The 16,887-nt window shown below is 39.7% G+C and overlaps 2 protein-coding genes across 6 annotated transcripts in view; both read right to left on the bottom strand.

Moving 5' to 3' along the window:
• Positions 1 to 5,139, bottom strand: part of CCNT2 (cyclin T2) — a gene marked incomplete at its 5' end in the record, with an annotated part of 35,934 nt that extends 30,795 nt beyond the window's left edge. For 4 of the 5 annotated variants that reach the window (XR_014491807.1, XR_014491808.1, XR_014491809.1 and 1 more), the window contains 2 exons: positions 980 to 1,061; positions 4,865 to 5,080. Coding sequence is in view for 2 of the 5 variants with exons in the window: in XM_083356948.1 (XP_083213074.1) it covers positions 980 to 1,061; positions 4,865 to 5,073 (291 nt within the window). Of the gene's footprint in view, positions 1 to 979; positions 1,062 to 4,864 lie in introns of all 5 variants that reach the window. The other variant, XM_083356947.1, reaches the window with a different exon arrangement.
• A 3,923-nt stretch (positions 5,140 to 9,062) lies between these two features.
• Positions 9,063 to 16,887, bottom strand: part of ACMSD (aminocarboxymuconate semialdehyde decarboxylase) — a gene marked incomplete at both ends in the record, with an annotated part of 58,038 nt that continues 50,213 nt past the window's right edge. Inside the window, 5 exon segments of the mRNA XM_083369391.1 lie at positions 9,063 to 9,125; positions 11,516 to 11,614; positions 15,340 to 15,512; positions 15,745 to 15,840; positions 16,749 to 16,842. Coding sequence (XP_083225517.1) covers positions 9,063 to 9,125; positions 11,516 to 11,614; positions 15,340 to 15,512; positions 15,745 to 15,840; positions 16,749 to 16,842 — 525 coding nt within the window.

The raw sequence follows: 16,887 nt of genomic DNA, 5'->3' as shown, positions 1-16,887 counted from the left end.
AAAAAAGTTCAATTTCAACTTCTGGCAGGAAAAAAAAAATCTCGCAAAGTTGGAATTGATTGAACTTTTTAGTCCCACCCAGTCTGCCGTTACCACTGCAGCCACGCCCACCCAACTGGCCACACCCACCCAACTGGCCACGCCCACACGGCACCCAACAATACATAAGTGGGTTTTGGGTCGCAGTTTGGGCACTCGGTCTCTAAAATGTTCTCCATCACTGGACTAGGCTTTTAGAAAATACCTTCAGGGCAAAGTGCATCTATTTCAGAAAAGCATGCTCCACTGAGATTTATCATTACAAAGCGATCTGAAGTTTGCTCTGAACTAAAGCCTCTATCTTTTCACTGCTAACTGGTGACTTGTGGAAATGCTAATATGGCTCATTTTTAGTGGACTTGATAAGCAGTGTCCCAAGAGAAAACAATTCCATTTAAGTTCATGACGCCGAATAAATGATGCCCAAAATCAGGTTGTTCCCTTTTTAATTTTCTGCAAAAGTAAATCTGAGTTAGGCTTTAGCTTCTTTCTGAAACATATGGATGGAATATTCTGTTATTTCGACACGAGTTGAATATAGATGTTAAATCTTTTATTTCATTGCTTAACCTATCTTTTGTTCCCAAGGAGTGCTTGTAGTCACCAAGCATATGGCTACTGGTTTCTAAAGTCTGTAGTTCTCAGTTTACCAAAGACAACATGATTTAGTGATTAGATATATTAAAAAGCTATTAACCCATACTGACATATCTTGCTTGTCCATTATGTATATTAGCAAATTGTAATCCTGATAAAAACAAACCTTTTAAAAACTCTTCTGGGAAACTGTCCAGAACACATTCTTTCTTATCACAAAGAAGGTATTATAAATAGTTTATAGTACAAGACTAATATATCCCCCAAGTTTCTAAAGCCACGAAAAACAGGATATTTCAAAAGCCATCCAGTTACATGTTATGTCAAGTGCAGATATACTTACATTTCTATTGAATTTTGTGAATGAATGGTGCATATAAAACCTGTGCATATAAACAATTGCGGTGTTTATTGTAAGTTGAGATCTTAAACTGTGTCAAGGAAATACTACATATGCATCCCCTATTTTAATTATTTTATGTTTTTATAATGTACACTGCCAGAGACCCTTGTTGAGTTGGGTGGCTACAGAAATAAAAATAAAGCTTGCATTCAACTATTCTGTAAAAAGGTTACGATTTTTTTTCAAGTTATTGATTCAAATTTAACTTTCATGGGACTGAAGAAGTTTGTTAAGATAAATCGCTCTAAACACAAGAGTGCTATCTGCAAGTCTTCTGGTCAACCAGGACAGGGGTCCCCAACCCCCAGGCTGTGGCCCACTATTGGGCAGCAGTCCACTCAGAACTGGGCCGTGCAGGCAGCACGTGAGTGTGCCTGCTGCTTGTGAAAATGGAGCTGCCAGCATGCACCTACATTCATACAGAACCATCCCCTCTTCCCCCCCTACTGAGCCACCAAGATGGAAAGGTTGGGGACCGCTGAACTAGCACAAAGTTTGGACAAAGAAAAAAGGACAGCAAACTTCCTCATTGTTGCCCCAGGTAGAGCCCTATGCCTACAGAAAACTTTGAGGTTTGGGAAGGAACTTCCAAAATGGTGTATACGGTATTACGCAAACATTACGGTATTCCTCGTCTACAGTTAAGAACACTCTGAGAGGAACTCTATGCTGCCCACATCAGCAAAATAAAAGCTGGATCCAATGTAATGGTTATATTTATTCACACAAGTAAAATTCCTTTCCATGCACCAACTGAAAAATCCATTTAGAGAATAAAAACATGTCCATGAAATTCTGGAAATAAGTAATGGAAAGTCACGGAGGTAATACAATTGCAGAAAATTAGGCTACAACAGAAAAGCAATCTTGGGGTTGGACTAAGCACTTTCAGTTCTTAGTCACCTCTGCCTGGAGATGGAACAGGACCAGAAAAGTTGCTGCCACCATGCCTTTGTTATAAACCAGATTCATCCTCCCACACTAGTCCTCGGATCAACCAGGAAAGGACTTAAGGGGAAATCCTCACCATACCTAGGGCTGGCTGGGCTAAACTACCAAAAGGGAAAACAAATGAAATTTCAGGGAATTAATAGTTCAGCCAAGCTGAGGTGGGTCACAGAAGGCAGGCAGACAACTCCAGGATTTAACTATAAAACCACTTTATTATAGGTGCCAAAAGAAGATAAGATTCCAGATACTAGAAATGGTCAGATATTTAAAGCCCCAATTCCAATATGATTCTAGCTGCAGCCAAACAACTCAATTTCCAATCACTGTCTGAGGTAAGCCCCTCATGTAAATCCAGCCAACTCTCTCAAAAGGCACCAGTCCTTTTCCTACTGAAAACCTGACAGAGAACTCCCTTTTCCTTTATTGGCTTTTAGGGATCAGGCAATTCCCTCTGGGCAGATAAGGTTGGTCTGTGATTTAAAGGGCCAGCTGCTCTCCACTAAAAGGCAGATGCAGTTTGTGCTAATGTTACATACTAAACACTAATATGTTTTAGAACACTGTGTTTTCAATAGTGCCATTTTCAAAGACATTATTCTATAACCTGAGTTTTAGAACTCAGGTGATAGAATAATGTCTTCGAAAGTGGCACTATTGAAAAAATAATTTTCTAAAAATGTTTAGTTTAGTTTAAGAACTCAGGTTATTTCACTTCAAAGGCTAACAACTTCAGTGTCTGTTACAAAAAGTTGGCTTTTAAAAATTCAGCATTCATGCTAAGCCAAGGTGTGGTTCAGAAATAATCTTCGGCAAACATCTTCTGTACCAGAAACTAAAATAACTATAGAAACTATCATCAGTTATAAAAGCTAGAATATGTGTTAACTTTAAACATTAAGTATTCACAATCTTTATTGAAATAAGTCTGTTCTCCCTTTTCAGTTGTTACCACTTTCACAAATTTCACAAGTAATATGTGAATTGTCAATCAACAAGTTTATTTCTAAAAATGTTCTAATGGATCTGCACTGTGCTGTTTTCCATTACATGACTCATAAGAACTCCAATTCTATGAAGTAAGAAATCTCTCAAGTTGAAGCAACTTTGATGATTTCATGGACATGTCCACGCAATTTTCTTGGCAGCAGTATGAAAGTGGTTTGCCACTGCCTTCTGCTGGGAATTTATTAGTTGCCAATCTAGAATAGTACTCTGGATTTTCTGGCAGAGTTTCATCCAAGTAATAACCAGATCCTAATCTGCTTAACGTTTTGAGATAAGCTTACTAGAGTCAACTGGATCGAAATGAACATGTATAGAAATTGAATAAAAAATTACTAGTGGGATTACTTTTATGATAAACAGCAGCTAGCTATAAGCCAATACTTCTTTCAGCAAAATGTTGATCCACATTAGATTTGATAATAGCTCAGAAAGTACTCTGATATCTTCATTACATTTCATTAAATATGTTCTGGTATTTATACAAAACTTCTTCAGTCTGGTTTCAGAACTACAGACATTATGACAGCAGTCATTCCTCCTTACTTCAAACTCCTGAAAAACTGTTGAGAATACCAGAGAGGCTGTTTTCAATTTCATTACTCTAAAATATCAAAAGTTCTATTTAATAACCTTATTTCTATGACATTTAACTTGCCTAGATTGTTTTACTCTTATTTAAAACATTTGCATACTGTTTCCCTTTTTTTAAAAAAAAAATCCTGGATGAAATTTCTTTCCCATCGATTACATTAAATGTCTAAAAACGTTATTTGCCAATGAGTGTTTGTGTGTGTGTGTGTGTGTGGGGGGGAAACTGCCTTCTGTCACCAAACCTTTACCCACCACACGCAGAAAAAGCATCAAATCTCTTTATGCTTGACCAACCGATACATAGGGCATTTGGGGGGAGGGGACACTTCGTTTTAACCAACAAGATGTATTAATACAGTCCCTATGAAATCGCAATTTTTTAAAAAAAAAAACACAGCAACAACCGTTTGAAAAAGAAAGAAAAAACCATACTGACGGAACAAGTCTGAGATTCCCGAAAACCGTGTTCAGCAGCCCTTATACAACCACGCTCCTTTGCAATCAATCGTTAAGAGCACTTTGCTAAAACGCCAAGCCGAGAGAAAGAGAAAGAGGAGAGAGAGAGAGAGAGAGAGAGAGAGAAAGAGGGGAGAGAGAGAGAGAGAGAAAGGAGAGAGAGAGAGAGAGAGAGAGAGAAAGAGGGGAGAGAGAAAGAGAAAGGAGAGAGAGAGAGAGAGAAAGAGGGGAGAGAGAAAGAGAAAGGAGAGAGAGAGAGAGAGAGAGAGAGAAAGAGGGGAGAGAGAAAGAGAAAGGAGAGAGAGAGAGAGAGAAAGAGGGGAGAGAGAAAGAGAAAGGAGAGAGAGAGAGAGAGAGAGAGAAAGAGGGGAGAGAGAGAGAGAGAAAGAGAAAGGAGAGAGAGAGAGAGAGAGAGAAAGAGGGGAGAGAGAGAGAGAGAAAGAGAAAGGAGAGAGAGAGAGAGGGAGAGGGCTAAACGAGACAAGTCGCGCGTCTGCGTGGAAAACTTGTTAAAAACCACCCCGGAGCCCAAGGGAGGCAAAGAGGCGCCGAAGTCGGCCTGGCTTTTCCTCCTCGACTCCCGGGGGAGCCTGCGGCGCCTTCCCGACTCTCCCCCGCTGCAGACAGGAGCGCAGGCCGAGGGGTGGAGCCACAGCAGGCGAGGCCTCCCAGGCTCGCCCTCGGGCCGGCCTTCCAAAAGACCCGGGACCAGGCGTCACCCCGAAAGGTTCCCTTCCCAGCCCCCTCACCCGCTCTACTCGCTCCCGGCCCCGGCCTCCTCTTTGCCCGTCCCAAGCCCCAACGCCCGCCGCTGAAGGATACACGTTGAGGCGCTGGCCCATATCCTGGATGAGATTGGCCGCCTGCTGCCGGTAGGAGAGCTCTTTGTCGGCCTCGACGCCGCAGTGGCGCGACGGCGTGTTCTCCAACCGCTCCCGGCTGAAAAACCAGCGCGAACTTCCTAGGCCGCCGCCGCCGGGTCCGCGCGACCCCGAACTCGCGCCAGGCCCGGAACCCAACGCCGCCGCCATGACACTTCCTCCTCCTCCTCCCGAAGCAGCACCCGCCGCCGGCGCGCCCGACTCCTCCTCTTCCATCGCGGCACCTCTCGCGAGAATTCAGACAAAGCGCGGCCAAACCGGCTCTCTCTGCAATACTCTGGCTTTAATAAATCATAGAGTTGCAAGCTGTGTGTGTGGGGGGGGTTGGGGGTTGGAGCGAAAGGAAAGGCTGGCGAAAGACTACTGTAGTGCGGTTTTAAAATAGTGCCCCTATCGACTCGGAGGATGTTCCTCGAACTGTTTTTTGCCCCCCCCCTCCATTAGAGGCTGCGCAGAAGGTTTTTCTTAGACCAGGGGTAGGCAACCGCGGCTTTTTTTGTGACTCGTGGACTTCAACTCCTAGAATTACTGAGCTATGCTGACTCAGCAATTCTGGGAGTTGCAAGTCCATGAGTCATAAAAGAGCCGAGGTTGCCTACCCCCGTCTTAGACTGTTTATCAGTATAATAGAAACTCGGAGACGGGAACTCGGTTGCTTCGTGCATTCAAAGAGGAGTCCTGATTTCTTCGGAATTTTTGTTCTCTCTATAGTTTTTTTCCCGGGTCAAAAATAATAGTCCATTAAAAAAGGACTATTAAAAAAGAATTGAGGCCTTTGAACTATGGTGCTGGAGAAGACTCCTGCAAGTCCCTTGGACTGCAAGGCGATCAAACCGGTCAGTCCTAGAGGAGATCAACCCTGACTGCTCTTTAGAAGGCCAGATCCTGAAGCTAAAACTCAAATACTTTGGCCACCTAATGAGAAGGAAGGACTCACTGGAGAAGAGCCTAATGCTGAGAAAGATTGAGGGCAATAGAAGAAGGGGACGACAGAGAATGAGGTGGCTGGATGGAGTCACTGAAGCAGTAGGCGTGAGCCTAGATGGACTCCAGAAGATGGTAGAGGACAGGAAGACCTGGAGGAACATTGTCCATAGGGTCGTGATGGGTCGGACACGACTTCACAACAACAATTAAAAAAGGTGTTATTAGTGAATGGTTGCGAGTCCACTCAGCCATAATGGTAAATAGGAGATTTCATCTTAGTTTTGGTCTATGTGCACGGGGTATTTTAGTAGCATTAAAATATTTAATGAATGAATCTTTATTGTCAAAGTACAACTATGTATACATTGAGATTAGCTGAGCCTCCCTTCGTGCTCCCACCCACCAACACACAGTGACAACAAACCCTCCATCTTACTACACCATGTGAACCAACTACACCACACACCGGCCTCCCAAGTCAATTCTGTATAAAATTCACAAAAGTTATTTCTCGTTCAAAAGCCTAACAGCCCACGGATAAAAGGTGTTTTTCAGACTGTTGGTGCGGCTGGCTATACTCCTATATCTCCTACCCGATGGTAAAGAGATACCGTCCAGGGTGTGAGTCGTCCCTGAAAATCTTCCTCACTCTTCCAAGGCAACGAGCCCTGGCAATGTCATCCAGTGGTGTCAGGAAACAGCCCACGATGTCTTGTGCTGTACTCACCACCCTCTGTAATACTTTCCTATCCGCGGCTGTCAGACCAGCATACCATACCACAATACCATACAAGAGGACACTCTCTATAGTAGACCGGTAAAAGAGGGTCATTAGCCATTGTTCTACCCTGTTCTTCCGCAAGACCCTGAGAAAGTGAAGCCTCTGTTGGGCCTTTCTAGCCACCTGGGTTGTATTGGAAAGTTAATAAACTTTCCAGGTCAGATCTTCACAGAGGTAGACTCCCAGAAATTTAAAGGAGGAAACTCTCTCCACACAGCCCTCCCCAATGTAAAGTGGGGCAGGTTCCTCCTTTTTCCTCCAGAAGTCTAGCACCATCTCTTTCGTCTTGCTGATGTTCAAGTGCAAGTTGTTGTTACTACACCGTATGGATAGTTTTTGTACCTCTGCCCTGTATGCTGTCTCATCCCCACCTGTAATGAGACCCACCACAGTTGTGTCATCTGTGAAGTTAATTATTGCAGTGGATGGGTCAGATGATACACAGTCGTATGTGTATAAAGTGTACAGGTAGGGGCTAAGCACACAGCCCTGTGGTGAGCCAGTGCAAAGCTTCAGGTGGGTGGACAAAGCAGACCCAACCCTACTACACTTTCTGAAGGCAGTGTAATTCAATATTAACAGAAAGGGATCCCAGTTTAATTTAATCTATCTCATTTGTTTCTTGCAAGACATGTGCTTTTGTTGAAAACCAAACCCCTGTAACTTGCATTAGATTATCTTTCAAAATAATGGTAAAATGTCCCCCTCATTCATCACCCTATTATAGACTTGTCTTACATAGAGTATCCTTGTGGGTATTTTTCATTTCAACTGCTTTGTAAAACTCTCTAAAGTCAAAAGTCCCATACTGCCAAATGAAATGTCATGACTTGGGGAAAATGTTTTAACATTGATTCTCAGAAGAATGCTGGACTTGGATATGTCTCCATTGTTTTGAATGGACATGGAAAGCCAAAGCAAGCACATGAGCAGACATGTCAAACTCGCAACGTCACATGACGTTGCTCACCGTAGCAGGACTGTTTTGCTATTGCCGGCAATGGGGCGGGCACGGCTTCCGCATGATGCGTCCGGCCCATGGGCCAGCAGTTTGATACCTCTGCCCTAAAGGAATCTGTAAGTCAGCCACTTGGATAAAAACAGATACAGGTAGTCCTCAATTTATGATCTCAATTGAGCCCCAAAATTCAGTTGCTAAGTGAGAAAGCTTTATGACATTTCTTGCCACAGTTGTTGAGTAATCATTGCAATTGTTAAATTAGTAACGTGCCTATTAAGTGACTCTGGCTTCCCCATTGACTTTGGTTCTCAGAAGGTTGCAAAAGGGGATCACTTGACCCTGGGACACTGCAAATGTCATAAATGAGAACTAGTTGCTAAGCATCTGAATTTTGATCATGTGAGCATGGGGATGCTGCAATGGATGTGTGAAAAACTGTCATAAGCCACTGTTATCAGTGCTATTGTAACTTTGAACGGTCATTAAATGAACCATTGTAAGTCTCGAAGACTACCTGTAGTCCTCTATGTACAACTATTCTTTTAGGACCATTCAAAGTTACAACAACACTGAAAAAAGTGATTTATGACCATTTTCATATGACCATTGCAGCATCCCCATGGTCTTGTGATCAAATTTCAGATGCTTGGCAACTGGTTCATATTTATGATGGTTGCAGTCTCCCAGGGTCATGTGATCACCCACTGACAAGCAAAGTCAGCGGGGAAGCCAGATTCACCATATTATTACTAACTTAAAAACTTACATGATTTAGTTAACTCTGGCAAGAAAGGTCGCAAAATAGGACAAAGTCACCTAATAACTGTCTTGCTTAGCAACAGAAATTTTGGGCTCAATTGTGGTCATAAGTTGAAGACTACTTAAACAGTCTTGCCTGATTTGGGGAGGGGCATGACAGAGAGAGAAAAGAAAGGGGAAATGATATTTAGTCAAAGGTGAGCTTGAGATATAAACTTTCAGGTCTTCAGTAATTTACTGAGCACTTACTACGGGTCCTGTTTGCCCAGTATGAATCCAACTCACTATAGTAAATATTTCTCAGTTGTTGTGGGGAAAAAGGAGGAGGAAGTTATGTTGGATATGTTTACCGAGTTGAGTTATTTTTAAAATTAAAAAAGTAGGATACAAATAAATAAACCCTCCAACTCCCTGTGTGACAGTATAAACTTTGTGTAAGACAGGCAGACTTCTAAATTTAAGGGATAATTATTCATTGATGTCATGCTGAAACAATCCATTCCCTATATAACAAGATTTTTTTTTACAACTATACAACTTCTCAAAAAGTTCTTAGCTCATACAGCTTTTATAAGCTTTTATTATAACCCAGATTCGCGTTTTCAGTACATGTATATTATCTGAAATTGGCATGAAACTGCATAAATATGAAGTTTATGGTTGTCCTCCAGAACCTAAAAGTGTTGATTTATAATTACAGCAGTTCTTCTATTACTCAAATTGTTTTCTGTCAATATTCAAAAATGAAAGTGCGTTGCCAAATTTGAGTTTCTCCTGTAACGAAAGGAATGAAGATTTTGAGAAAGCATTAATAAATATTACATAGACGTGCAAAAGCTAAAGTGTCTGCCTTAGGAGGCTTCCCAGTCAAATACTCAAAGAATTACTGTTTATAAATCAATTCATAAATTAATTATGTATTACAATGAACCACATTAAGTAGTTGTTCCTTAGAATCTCTCAGAACATGCTAATGTTGTGTGGAAAACAGATAGACAAACAGATAAGTATGCCTGAAAAATCTGTCAAATGTAATGTATCTTCATCTTACTCTCAGATTAATCTGATTTTTAATCACTATGTGCTACTCCAGATGCAGAGCAGATTATCAATATATCATCATCAGATATCAGTGTCACTTCAACCTAAATGTTCAGTCCTTCCTATTCTGTCAACTAATGCTGAGAGGTAACTTGGACTGGAAGATAAGGACATATATCAAAAAGTAAAATTGATGCAAAAAATGCAGGGATTCTCTAACAGATAAGTTAAAAACTCTATTGAATCATAGCTGATTCCTGGTTACTATTTAAATATCTCCTTATGAAAAAGTGCCCACTGTTTCAAACACAGAATCATAATCATTTAATTTTGCCACAGAAATTTTTAATTACTTTTTTAAAGCTTCCTGACATAACTTGACATACTATTGTCAAATGTTGCTTGATAGTGAGATGGGCTGCATATAAATTAAATAAAAACACAGATTTATAGCTTTTGAATTTCTGGATAGTTTTCTACTCAGTTACTCATTACACAATAAAACAATTTAATACATTAATTTCCTACAGTTTTTTAAAATGACAGTGGGTGATGATATATAAAAAAGGGTGACTCATTGCCAGGCTTCGAATAGATGTCTAATTCAGGGCTTTTCAACCAGTGGTATGGGTACCACCTGTGGTACATTGGCACCTGGCAGGTGGTACGTGGCCATCCTAGAAAACTGGTAGCATGGAAGGGGAATGAGTTGAACTGGTGGCAGCACCACACAAGCCTGAGCGAGAGACGGCAGGAGCTGCAGGGCTGTCAGGGCTCAGCGGAAGCGCCAGGATCAGCGCCAGGCTCCAGCTGAGCCCAGAAGAAGCACCGATCAGCTGGAATGTTGCAGCAACTCTAGGGTCTTGTGATTTACATTTAGATGCTTGGCAACTGATTCATATTTATGATGATCACAGTGTCCCAGGGTCATGTGAAGTGACTAAAACCTGCTGCAACCACACAGCAGATGGGGGGGAATAAAAACCAAACACCGCCCCACCCCACCCCCGCTGCCAATCCTCAACAGAAATGCTCACAAGAATGAAAACCTCGGACAGGAGGAAGAGCGCCGCCGGGCAGGCAGGCAGGTGTCTTGCTCGGCTGTGGCTTGGGGGGGGCACTTTTTTCAGTGCCATTGTAATTTTGAACAGTCACTAAACGAACTGTTGTAAGTTGAGGACTACCTGTAGTTCATCACTTTTTTCTTTTTCTTTTTTTGGTCATCAAGTTTTTGACACCTTGCTAGGCAACTGGTGGTACTCGGATGTTGCCATAACCTAAAAGTGGTACAATGGGTGAAAAGGTTGAAAAGCCCTGGTCTAGTTTATGGTAGGGCAAAACAGGTTTACTGTAAATGGCCCAAAGAGGCAACATTTCTTCTATTCTGGAGGTAGGTATTTTACTTTAAATTCTCACTGCCATAATTCTGAAATAATAACCTTAGAACTTTTATAATGAGCTTCTGTTCTTTCCTATTAGGTTTTTTTTAAAATTTGCGGCATAGTATTCCAGGCATTGGAATTGGGTGGTGGTATTATAGTCTACTTCTCACTTATTCAGAGGACTAGTTATTTTGAAAAAGTAACATTTTATAAACTCTTCCATTCTTGCCTTCAGATTTCCTATAAATATAAATGACCACATATTAGCTTTACTCCCAATGTCTCAAAATATTTCAAAATATGATCCAGTGTGGAAACCAATTTGATCCATTAGTTAAAGTGCTGAAGTAAGAGTGGTAAAACCTGAATTCTAGGCCTGACTCAGACATGGAAGCCAGCTGGGTAATTTTGGGCTTGCAACCTTAGGAGAAAACAATGAGAAACTACCTCCAAACAAGAAGCTAAGAAAAATTATGGAAACTAGGAATCAAGCCTAGCTTGAAAGCAAAATTTTGTAAAAATTGTCCCCATTGTAAATTTTTGCAAAGAATTGTCTCATAAACTTTTATTTACATTATTCTTATCCTACTTTTTTCTTAAAAAGAAGTCTGTCTGAAAAAAGGTTACATTTAAATAATAGATATGTCATATAAGCCTCTAAGAAAGGCCAATGAACTACAAATTACAGTACTGACAGCCACATTAAACATAAAAGCATACAATCAAAATCAGATAACATACTTTTAATTGCTCATCAAAGTCCTCCATGGATTCAATCAGTTTTCCAGGCTCATGTTCCCCAAGTGGAAATGGATAATCTGTTCCCAATATCACTTTCTCCTGAAAATAGAAACAAGTAGATTGATTGATCTGTTGGCATTTAATGAGTGTTTGTTTTTCATCTTAAGGAATCATTATAAACCTATGGAATTAGATGGATTGATAGATATGCACTTTTTAACTTTTTGTAAGCTTTTCTGCAAACTTACATTAAATTGTCTTGGAAGAGATAAATATCTCTTTCATTATTAAAGGATTCTCTTTTATTTAAAAATAGAATATTCTTTATTGGCCAAATGTGATTGGCCACACAAGGAATTTGTCTCTGGTGCATAAGCTTTCAGTGTATATACAACAATAAAGTGATATAATCATAAGATATCAATAGGAAAAAGTAATAGAAAAGATGAGAAAGATATTTCTGATATACCTAATTACATTATTTTCTATAGATAAAAATAATTTATGTATTTCAGTAAGAATTTCTTATTTTTATTTACTGAAATTTAGATGATAATGAGGATAATAATTCTGAATAAAATGTAGAATCCGGTTTTGAAAGACAGCATATAGTTGATAACCAATATTAATAAAGCATTTGAACCAAAACCAATATTAATATAGCATTTGAACCAAAACCAATATTAATAAAGTATTTGAACCAAAGGCTTCTGCGGGAGACGAGACAAAGTCCAACATGGTGGCCATGATCACATGATTATAGCCCACCATGTTTTTCTACATGCATCACACAAGCAACACATGTAAAAAGGGAGTAGGATTTCAATCACTGACTTTTAACCCCCAAGATACCCCTGAATGAAATTGCATTAAATTGATACTGAAATTTAAAAAAAATATTGGTTTGCTTTTGGAGCATTTTAGTGAATATCTGTAACATATGAAGGAAAAAAGGAGAATTTGATAAACCTTTATCGATTGAAGACAATCAATTTAACCTTTCATATATATTTTTATCTAGCCACTTATTAATGGCTACAAATAGTTTTGATATCTATGTTCCATCTACAATAGGAATCCTGCTCATTTATAAAAGTATATCTTGCCCTGAAATGAAGAAAGTAGTGAAGATGAATTATATTATGATCAGTAATGAATTGATGTTTTCCTTCATTATAAATAATTCCTGTGTTTCTTCTCATCCTATTCCATCATGCAGTTTTCTGAGAATAAAGTATGCCTTTTAACACAGACTATACTGAGCAACTTGGAGAAGGATACTTCCTGGGCATGTAGACTAAAATGCAAAAAAAATGGGTTTTATTTATTGGAAGTAAAGTCCAATGTATTGGACCTGGGAGTAAAAAAAAACATTTTGTTTTTCTACAGTACTTGCAATTGGTAATGCCGAGAGAAGAAAGTAAATTTTCCTATTTGCTATTGCATACTATTTCCAGTAGGGGTCCCCACAGGGTTCTGAAAGAAATGCTCTGATCTAAGCACTTTATTTTATGCCATAACAGAGATGCCTACTTCAGTCTAGACTGCTTTTGTGTGTGTGTGGTAGAGGGATGATATTGTAAAACAAAACAAACAAAATGGAAATCAAAAGATGGGAAATATTTTGAATAGTGGCATCTAGTAGGACAGGTAAGACTGATGAAGACTATCACATCTCTTTATGCGTAATGTGATTCTTTTTCAAAATTTATTAAAGAAGTTTCTTGAAGCAAACTAATTTGTAAAATCAAATGTGGATATGATCTGAGGAGCTTTGTAATGCATAATCTTTACTAATGGGTGTGTTCTAGAGCAGGGGTCCCCCACCCCTGGTCCGTGGACCAGTAACAGGCCACAGCATGCCAGCAACTGGTCTACACAAACAAGCAAAGCCCCATCCATGGGATGCAGGCAGCACACAACACCACGCACCCTCTGATCCACAGAAAAACCTCTCTCCATGGAACCGGTCCCTGGTGCCCAAAAGGTTGGGGACCTCTGTTATAGAGGAGGGGGGGAGGAGGAGGATGCAATTGCCAAAAAGGATATGGTGAAATTTTTTCCTTGTAAATTCCATGCAAGGAATAATTGAACACTATTGTAAATATCTAGTATTTTTACATTATGGTCATTAGTTGCTACAAACTTTCTTTCTGCTTGTTCCCTAATGTGAGTCATTTCAATAGCAGATATTCAGATAGAATTCTTTTTTACAGCACATTTGATTTACACTGCTCTATGTTGCAATTTGGGAGGGGAATAGGAAAAATCACCCAAATATTCGGCCTGAAGGGTCATTAATATTCAATTCATATTCAGCTTCACTTCCACATAATTGTCCCAGGGAGACTATGACGGTTTGAAACAGTCCTTACAGACTTTATTTGTTGTTATACAACAAATAAGAATAAAGATACACTTAATATAGACATATGTATTGGGGAATATGAGCATTCATAGCTGGCTGTAAATTAGAGATACTACATCTGGGCTGCCCAAAGCTGGAAGAACACTAAATACGGTAGTAGTAAAAAGATATACTGTATCTTTACTGCCATCTAAAATTTATTTGGAGTTTTGCAGCCCATGTACATTAACTATACTTTAACCAGTGTTGTGTTTTCTATGAAAAACTAAATATATAATTCAGGACTCCCAGGATCCTGTGCCAAAACCTACATATTTAGGCTGCAAAAATCTAGGCCACTATTAGATGGCAGAAAAGATCTAGAGTTTTTAATATTTTTTGCTATCATCTACGATGGTCAAGATTTTTGCTGTCTAGAAGTTATGGTGTTATAGCTATCTAGAGAAGGATTAAGGGCCAGGAATTTCTTGCACCTGGCTAAGACTGGTGTGCTAGCTATGCTGTTGTGTGGAAAGGACTTTTTTTTAAAAAAATAGGTATTTAATACCCAGGCTAGACTGCTATCTACTATTTTGCTATTAAGGAAAAATGGGAAATGAGAAAACACTAAGAAGTGAAGATTCAGCCTCTTCCTGATGACAACTTTTTTTAATCTTTGGCTTATCTTTGTCCAATGAATAAATCAAGAGAAGGAACTGTAACTGACCAAAAACCAAAAGCTACGCCAGGCATAAGTCACACAACTAGCAATATTGTGAATATGTTTAAGTGTAAACTGCAAGCTACAATATCTAACTTAGTATGTGAATTTGGAGATGAGTAGGATGTTACACTTTTTTTGCTATTATTGCAAGACATATCTAGATTTGGAACTCTGTTCTCTGGTGCCATAGCATAACAAATTGCAGCCATATGAAACTGGAGTGGGATCCTAGTAGGAAGTGAAAGCTGTTGGAAGTGTAACTCCTATGGGGACAGGTTTCTTAGCACCTCATAACCTACAGATCATAAGGATGATCAGTAGGTAGATAAAGAGTTAAGGACTTGTTCTGTATCTCTTCCTTTTTTAAAAAATCAGCCTGTGTGCTTTTGGTCAAAAGGATTGCCAATCTCAGGTCACATCCTTCTGCTTTTGTTCCCATTTACACATGCACAGAATAGTGGTTCTCCTGCTCTTTTCCTAATAGGATGTAGTCAAATTCTTATTTTAAGGAATAAAACACAGAATGTTTCAATCTCCCAACAAAACAAAACAACACTAAAGCTCTGCACCTCTGTCAGGATGTCAGTCTATTAGAGACAACACTACTGGTACATTTTTAAGAAAATGTTCATGCCATTGCTAATTGAATGAATGGAATGAAGTCTCATTTGGCCTGCAGTCTCAAAGGCATTGTTGTGGAATTGTGTTTACAGTCTAGGGATGTACAGTATCTTGTAGTAGATTCTCACTCACCTTTCCTATTATGTTTATCAGCAACCTCAGTGCATGCTCATCATGAACCAATGAATCTGTGTAGAATGAACCAAGGTATTGCCTTGGGTCAGTGTTGTTATGGATTGCACACAAGTCGGGTCTCACTCTGAATCCATGGGAGATACGTCCTACCGTGTAAGGAAAGGAACCACCTAAAAAAACCGTAAAATATGTTTTATGTGTTAGTTTAGATTCTACCTTTTCTGCAGGAGTACAAGGTGGCATATTACTCTTCCCTCCATGATTGTCTCTCCAACAGCAAGAGCATGCGGTTAGTTGGGTTTAGAGATAGGACTGATCTTCAACTGAGTTGTCATGGCTGAGAGATTTTGCAGTTCTACACCAACAATGTAATCATAATACTACCTTGGCTCTGATACTTACCTCCATGGGCAAAGCAAACTCTCAGATTGGGGAAGCGCTCAAAAGTTCCTCCCATAATCATGGAGCAAATAGCAATGGTTGTTTCAGTGGGCATGCCTAATAATAAGAAATAATTCCATATTCAGGAATAATGATTGGTACTAATATGATGGTATCATACCATACAGTTCTTGCGGTTTTCTTGGACAGATCTTCAACCAAGGAAGAGGAAGAAGAGCAGGGGCAGAGAAGAAAACTCTGGGCCATTTCAATTCTGGGGACTTGGGCTGTAGAATTACAGCAGAAATACGCTGTACAACTGCTGACATGGCACCAATGGATGTCAGCCCTGAGAGTTCACAATACAACCCATAAGAATCTTTGTGTTATTACTTGGAGTCCTGAAGGGCAGAGAGTACTAGCTTCCTTGGAAAAGCAGAGTGGGATACAGTATTTCAAACTGTGATAAGAGAGGTACTCAGTGCCATGTAGCTTTAAGTGAAATATTACCAAAAGTGTATTGACTCTGTGATTAAAATTCGCACTCTTGGCAACTGGTCATATTTATGACAGTGGCAGTATCTCAGGATCATGTGATCACCTTTTGAGACTTTCTGACAAGCAAAGTCAATGGGAAAGCCAGATTTACTTTACAACCATATTACTAACTTAAACAGATTCAATTTACCATTGTATTACTAATTTAACAACTGCATTGATTCACATAACAATGGTGGCAAGAAAGGTTGTAAAATGGGACAAAACTCACTTAACTGTCTCGCTTAGCCACTGCAATTTTGGGCTCTGTTGTGGTCGTAAGTCGAGGACTACCTATAACTAATCCCTCTTCATAAATGTAATTCTTGTGCCTACTTTAATGAGACTGTCAGAAAACATCCTTGTATATTTCTAATCCATCTGCATAAGTGACTTTTAAAAAGTCTCTTGATTGCACCAGTATCAATAAATAAAACAAATACTGTAATTGTCATAGAGAATGCCAACCCTGTACAGTAATTACTGACCTACAAGCCAGGGAAACCAGTATTTAGACATTCTTCTATCTGTCTGCATGTCCCAAGGATGCACAAAGAGGCAGCAGTTTAATTGTTCGGCAGCCTTAAATCACCAAGAGAGAATTTAAAAGATTATTAAATAGAGGAC

This window comes from Vipera ursinii (assembly GCF_947247035.1).
Source record: "Vipera ursinii genome assembly, chromosome: 1".
In the NCBI taxonomy this organism is placed as follows: domain Eukaryota; kingdom Metazoa; phylum Chordata; class Lepidosauria; order Squamata; family Viperidae; genus Vipera; species Vipera ursinii.
This window is presented reverse-complemented; position numbering and strand designations above follow the sequence as displayed.